General features: G+C 66.2%; 3 protein-coding genes across 3 annotated transcripts in view; all 3 read left to right on the forward strand.

Annotated features, from left to right (window-relative positions):
- Positions 1 to 165, forward strand: part of EMIHUDRAFT_207379 (hypothetical protein) — a gene marked incomplete at both ends in the record, with an annotated part of 1,490 nt that extends 1,325 nt beyond the window's left edge. Inside the window, one exon of the mRNA XM_005774593.1 lies at positions 154 to 165. Within this exon, the coding sequence (XP_005774650.1) occupies positions 154 to 165 (12 nt within the window). The remainder of the gene's footprint in view (positions 1 to 153) is intronic.
- Positions 166 to 2,194: 2,029 nt separating this feature from the next.
- Positions 2,195 to 4,142, forward strand: EMIHUDRAFT_207381 (hypothetical protein; the record flags this gene model as incomplete). The annotated part of the gene is made up of 3 exons (XM_005774594.1): positions 2,195 to 2,244; positions 2,402 to 2,777; positions 4,080 to 4,142. 3 exons carry the CDS (start codon positions 2,195 to 2,197, stop codon positions 4,140 to 4,142), a joined length of 489 nt encoding a protein of 162 aa, XP_005774651.1.
- Positions 4,143 to 4,422: 280 nt separating this feature from the next.
- EMIHUDRAFT_101380 (hypothetical protein) overlaps positions 4,423 to 6,010 on the forward strand; it is a gene marked incomplete at both ends in the record, with an annotated part of 4,393 nt that continues 2,805 nt past the window's right edge. Inside the window, 5 exons of the mRNA XM_005774595.1 lie at positions 4,423 to 4,836; positions 4,916 to 4,999; positions 5,302 to 5,352; positions 5,766 to 5,846; positions 5,887 to 6,000. Coding sequence (XP_005774652.1) covers positions 4,423 to 4,836; positions 4,916 to 4,999; positions 5,302 to 5,352; positions 5,766 to 5,846; positions 5,887 to 6,000 — 744 coding nt within the window. The remainder of the gene's footprint in view (positions 4,837 to 4,915; positions 5,000 to 5,301; positions 5,353 to 5,765; positions 5,847 to 5,886; positions 6,001 to 6,010) is intronic.

Below are 6,010 nucleotides of genomic sequence, written 5' to 3' on the forward strand. Positions count from 1 at the left end.
CCTCCGCCCTCGTCGCCGCCACCATCTGCACCGCCATCGTCTCCTCCGCCAAGCCCGCCACCCTCACCACCACCGTCGCCGCCACCATCTTCATCACCACCGTCGACGACACCAGCCCCGAAGTCCTTCTGAGAGCTGTGTCCTTGGTTGTAGTGGCCGGATTAGATCATGCCCCACTGTGGGTCGTCGAGGCTCAGGAGAGTGGCGGCGCGCCTGCGACGCCGTCGGCAGGTTGGCGATCCACAAGCCGAACTCGTCGAGCGGCGTCGCCCAGCCCACCTGCAGGAGAGGGAGTGGCGGGCCGTCGAGGTGGTGCTGTGCAGCGCTGTTGCATGGACACGCGGCCCTCCGCGTCGGCTGTGTGAGTGCCGATCAGCGGCCGCTTCTAGTTGCAGCCACCGTCTGCCGCGGCCCGTCCGACGGGGCGGCGAGCCTCTCTGGCGTCGAGCGGTCGGAGCCGCAGAGGAGGAAGGGTGGCAGCGTCAGGTCCTCGAGGAGGCGGGAACAGGAGAGGGAGGGCGGTGCGGTGTGGGTGAGTATTTTGTGGGAGAGGACGTGCGGAGGTGGTGGAGATGACTGGAGGAGGGGAGGAGGTGCAGCGACGGCGGCACCGCTCACAATTCGCGGCGGCTCGGAGAATACGCAGCTCTCCGACCGGTGCGGGATCGGGCGCTCGCTGCTCAAGGTCCGCATTACGCCCGAGATCGCGACTTCCGGAAACAAGGAGTCAATCTGCGCTGGAGGTGTCCGGCCCCCGTGAAACGCGCCCCCTGCACCCCCTCCCTCCGTTCCGCCCCGGCCTCCCACACCCACCGCCTCTCGCCTACACCCAAACACCTCGCGCGCGCAGGCACGGGTGCGGCGGCCGATGCCGCCTCCGCCCTCGCCGCCCTCGCCGCCTGCGCCACCTCCTCCGCCCTCGTCGCCAGCCGCATCGCGGCCGCCGACCTCACGCGGTCGGTCGGCACGCAGACGTCTGCCCCCGCGCCCCTGCCTCCGACCACGCTGCTGGCGGAGGCGGCGCGGTCGGTCGCCGCCACCAGCGCAGAGGAGCTGGAGCAGCTGCGGGTGCTGGTGGCGGCGCTGCAGGCGCAGATGGACCGGCGGGCGGAGGAGCTCAGCCAGGGCGCGATGGCATGCGAGGAGGAGCTCGACCTGACGGACAGCCAGGAGGTGGCGTAGACGGGCGCCGGGCGCCCCCAGGGCTGTTTCCTCCTTCATGTACCTCCTGAGGTGTATCGCCATAGCTGCGGGCGGGGCGCATGAGGCCATCGCGCATCGGGCATCGGCGGGGGGTTACTTACGTATACGTGTACGAGTTAGTTGGTGTACGCTGTAAAATCGAGAGAGAATACAATTACGCAACTCACACGCCGTATGTATGCACATATATTGTCGATGATGATGTACATGTAGTCGCCGTTGTTGTTCGTTGTGAAGCTGAAGGAACGAACAACTAGGGCTCCGAGATTTTTTTTTGCCGATAGGCGATATAGCCCGAGCGACTGGGGCTCTGAGGGAGGGTGTAGAGGATGTAGAGTGTAGAGCGCTGAAAGCGCTGTAGAGTTGTAGAGATGTAGAGCGCTCTGGAGTGCTGTAGAGCTGTAGAGCTCTGACATCCGCCGCGGGACGAAGCGCCTGCGTTGTAGAGCGATGTAGGAGCGCGATTTTGTTGTAGAGTTTGTTGTAGAGGCTCTACAGCCAAACCGCCGGGAAGGCAGTGACTCAAAGAGGTCGAGTCACACTAATGGGGTGTCTCCGAGCTTACTGGAGCTCTGATGGACGGCCCTGACTATCCCTGACACACAGGAGAGTCACTCCGACGGCACACAACACCCTATAACTGCGTCATGACCAGCTTGCCATGTGTCGCCGGTGCCGCATTCGTCGCTGTGCTTCTTTAGCAGGCGGTGGACTGTCGGCTGCGAGGACGGTCGCATTTGCGCGAGGCGAGGCGAGCATTCAGACGCGTTGCATGCGCCATGCCTCGCGCCAGCGCGTGCGGGAGCTCCTGGCTGAGCGTTGAGTCCAGGCGAGTTGCGCTGGCCGCTATCGCTACGCCGAGCTGAGCTGACGCGCCGAGGCGCCGGCCAGTCGCAGCCGTGAGGCATGCCATAGCAGCAGAGGCACCTCCCACCCATTGGGCGGGCAGACAGAAGGCCAGGGCAGCACTGGCAAAAGTGCAACGCGCCTCATGTCGGAGAGCGACCGTGCCTCGTTCGCGCTTATGATCCAGAGTTTGTTGTAGAGATTTCACGTTGTAGAGCGCCTCTACATCGCTCTACAACGGAGGCACATCGTTCGTCCCGCGGCGGATGTAGAGCTCTACAGCTCTACAGCGCTCTCCAGCTCTACAGCTCTACAGCGCTCTACACTCTACACCCTCTACACCCTCCCTCAGCTGGGGCTGCTGCCGCTCCAGTGACGCGCCTTTCTGCGCCGATGGCCTCCCACCGCATCGGCGCGCGCGTCGCGGGCCTCTCCGACGCCTGCCGTCCCCTCAAAAATGCCGGCGCGACGCAAAGCCAGCGCAGCTGTGCGCCATCATCGAGGCGCAGGCGGGCGCGAGCGACGCTGCGCTACGCGTGGCGGAGGAGCACGCCGCTCGGCTCGTGGAGCAGCCCGAGTGGGTGCTCTCCGAGGTCCTCCTCTCGCCGGACCTCGCCCCGCACATCCTCGCCCAGCTGCCGACGAAGGAGCACGCCGTCAAGGGGACGTGCCGCGCGTGGCGCCGCGGCTGGAAGGAGACGCTGAAGAAGCGCGAGAGGCCGCGCCTGGTTGTGTTCGGCGGCCACAGCAGCGAGGGCGGTACGACCCGTCCACAAACGCGTGGGAGGAGGAGGCTGTCGCGCCAATGCCGACGGCACGAAGGTATGTCGACACGGCGGTGCTTGACGGCAAGCTCTACGCGGCGGGCGGCCTGAATGAGGTTGACAGCGCAATTTCCAACGCGGTGGAGCGGTACGACTTTGCTACGAACGCGTGGGAGGCGGCGGCGCCGTTGGCGACCGCACGGGAAGAGCTCGCTGTGGCGGTGCTCGACGGCAAGCTGTACGCGGTGGGAGGCTGCAACAACGACGACGGCATCCTCGGGGAGGTGGAGCGATCCGGCAGCGAACACGTGGGAGGCGGTGGCGCCAATGGCGACACCACGCGAGAAACACGCTGTGGCGGTGCTCGATGGCAAGCTCTATGTCGCAGGCGGGCGGGGTGCCGGCTACGACCGCCTCAGCTCGGTGGAGCGGTACGACCCGGCCACCAACGCGTGGGAGGCGGTGGCGCCGATGGCGACAGCACGTCGTTGGATCCATCGCTCTGGCCGTGTTCGACGGCAAACTCTATGTCGCAGGCGGATTGGGTACGACCGCCCACAATCACCTCAGCTCGGTGGAGCGGTACGACCCGGCGACGAATGCGTGGGAGGCGGTGGCGCCGATGGCGACAGCGCGGGACTCCCACGGCATGGCAACGCTCGACGGCAAGCTGTACGCTGTTGGCGGGTACAACGGCGACGACGGGCCCCTCAGCTCGATGGAGCAATACGATCCCGTGATGAACGCGTGGGAGGCGGCTGCGCCGTTGACGGCCGCACGATCTTTTCATGGCATCACCGTGGCGTAGGAGCACTTGGAGCACTTGGAGTTACTAACCCTCTGGAGGGTGGAGGGTGGAGAGGCAATTTAAGCTGTGTCGCGCTGCAGCTCGCGGCGGCGGATGAGATTGCGACTGAGCTCAGGCTCGCCGGACCCCGCGGCGTCGGAGGACGCCACCGTCGCTAGAGCCCCTTGCGTCACTACGTGCCTTCCCGTGTTTGTCGAGCCTGGCGTTTGTGCCCCGGGTTCGTGCCCCGGCCTGTGCCTCCGAGTTCATTTTAACGCCCCCCACAGCAAATCGGTTTTTGCCCTTAACTAGTGCTGTTTTCGTTGGGCCGATTTTCGCTTGACTTGGTCGGTTTGAGCAACTATTTTCAGCCAACGCATAGCAAATCGGTGAAAACCTGCGCTGCGAGGCGAGTTTTGTGGCTAATTCCGGCTTCCGTCGGTCGTCCCCGTGACTCATCGCGCCGCCGCGTTGCACAGTGGACACATGCTCTCGCGCGTGGCGCTGACGGGGACTATTGTGCAAAACAAAGGTATTGCTAAAAATCTCTCTCTCTCTCTCTATTGTGCGCCTCGGCGAGGCGCTTCCGGTGGTATTTTTTTCGAGCGCAGTGGACTTCATCTTGCCGGTCAACTGCCGGCGGTCGACAACTGCCGTTCGAGCAGCGTCGGGTACCGCCGGCAAGATGAACTCACCTGAAGCTGAGCCGCGGCATGCGCGGTGCGGAGCACTTGGAGCACTGCCGGCCCAAAGTTTTTTAGAGTGTGACCACGCAGCGTCGCCGCGAGGCCGCGCCCAGTGCTCCTATCAGCAGCGTGAATAATGGGCAAGAAGAAGGCCTTCATCGAGGACCGCGCCTCCGCGGCGCACTTCCACCTCGTCCACCGCTCGCAGCGCGACCCGCTCGCGGCGACCGCTTCTCAGCACGTGCTCACGCCCGCAGAGATCTCTGCCAACCTGGGCCGCGCGACGAGCGAGCGTGCGTCGCAGTCGACGCGCGCGTGGGCCGCCGAGCAAGACCTCGAGGGCTTTGACATCGCCGCGCACGACGCGGGAGCCCCCTCCAGCTCAAAGGACAGCGCGGACGGCGGCGCCGCAGCAGGCGGCGCTCGGGCGCTGTCGGCGGCGCAGCAGCGGGAGCTGCTCGAGTACGGTCTCAACCCGGCGGACAACTACGACTACCTTCGCCACCTCGCTCCGATGGGAGGGGGCACCTTCGTCCCCGCCGACCAGCCAGTGCTGCCCGAGGCTTGCACAGGAGTCCGAGGGCCAGGCGTCTCCAGGAAGCTTCTAGGAGCCTTCTTCCTGCTCATAGGCGCCAAAGTCGGAGGCGGGCTTCTCGACGCTCTCGCGGCTGTCGCGCACGACGCGTGCGTCGCGCGCGTCGGTGGCGGCCGAGGTTCGCCTCCGTGCGACTGCGGGAGAGGCGTTTGGCAGCGAGGCGGAGCTGTCGACCGCTGTGGGGGATGCACTCGGAGCAGAGGTCGGGACGCTCTTTGTCTGTCTCTCCCTTCGAGACAGCTCTCTCTCTCTCTCTCTCTCTGTCTCTCTGTCTCTTTATCTCTCTTTCCCTCTCTCTCCCTCTCTCTCTCTCTCTCTCTCTCTCTCTCTCTCTTCCTCCCTCCCTTTTTTCTCCCCCCTCTCCCTCTCTGGTTCAGACACCACCGCCGTTTTTCACCCCCCCCCCCCCCCCTCTCCCAGGCGGCCTTCCCCGACACGGGCGAGGAGGAGCTGAAGAATGCCGACCCCGAGGTGCCTCGTGCCCCACCGCCTCTTTTGCCGCCTGCCGCCTCTCCCGCCTACCACCTCCCTCCTCTCCCTCCCCGTCCTCCCCTGCGACCCCCTCCGCCCCTGTCCCCGCCTCCCTCCCCGCCCCCTCCCACGCCCTCCGACCGCCCGAGGAGGACCCCCCGTCCTTGATTTCTGTTCTTCCTAGCCGGCGCTCTGTGCCGCTGCGGAAACAGCCCTCTGTATCGTTCTGAGGGCGGTCGCTGCTTGCCCCCCCTCTGGAACCCCGCGATGCGCCGCCGCCGCCGCTTGGACTGAGCTGCTCTTGCGACGCGCCTCTCCTCCCGCCCCACCCCGCTCTGGCCCAACCCCCCCCCCCTTCCACCCCCCTTCCCTCCCCTTCCCTCCCCTTCCCTCCCCTTCCCTCCCCCGCCCAGCTGTGGGCGGCGCTGATGGACCCGGACGAGACCATTGACGACGCGGGCGAGGCGGAGGCCGCCCTGCGAGGTGTGGGCGAGGTGTGAGCGGCGTCTCTTCACGGGGTGCGGCCGTGGACAGGTGGACGACGACTTCGTGCTGCAGGCGGACTCGGAGCGCGAGACGGAGCTAGTCGAGTACCCGACGCCTTCGCGGCGGCGACGCGGGCGGCGGGCGGGCGCGGGCGGCGCGGCGGTATCGAGAG

Source organism: Emiliania huxleyi, assembly GCF_000372725.1.
Source record: "Emiliania huxleyi CCMP1516 unplaced genomic scaffold EMIHUscaffold_31, whole genome shotgun sequence".
Lineage (NCBI taxonomy): Eukaryota > Haptophyta > Isochrysidales > Noelaerhabdaceae > Emiliania > Emiliania huxleyi.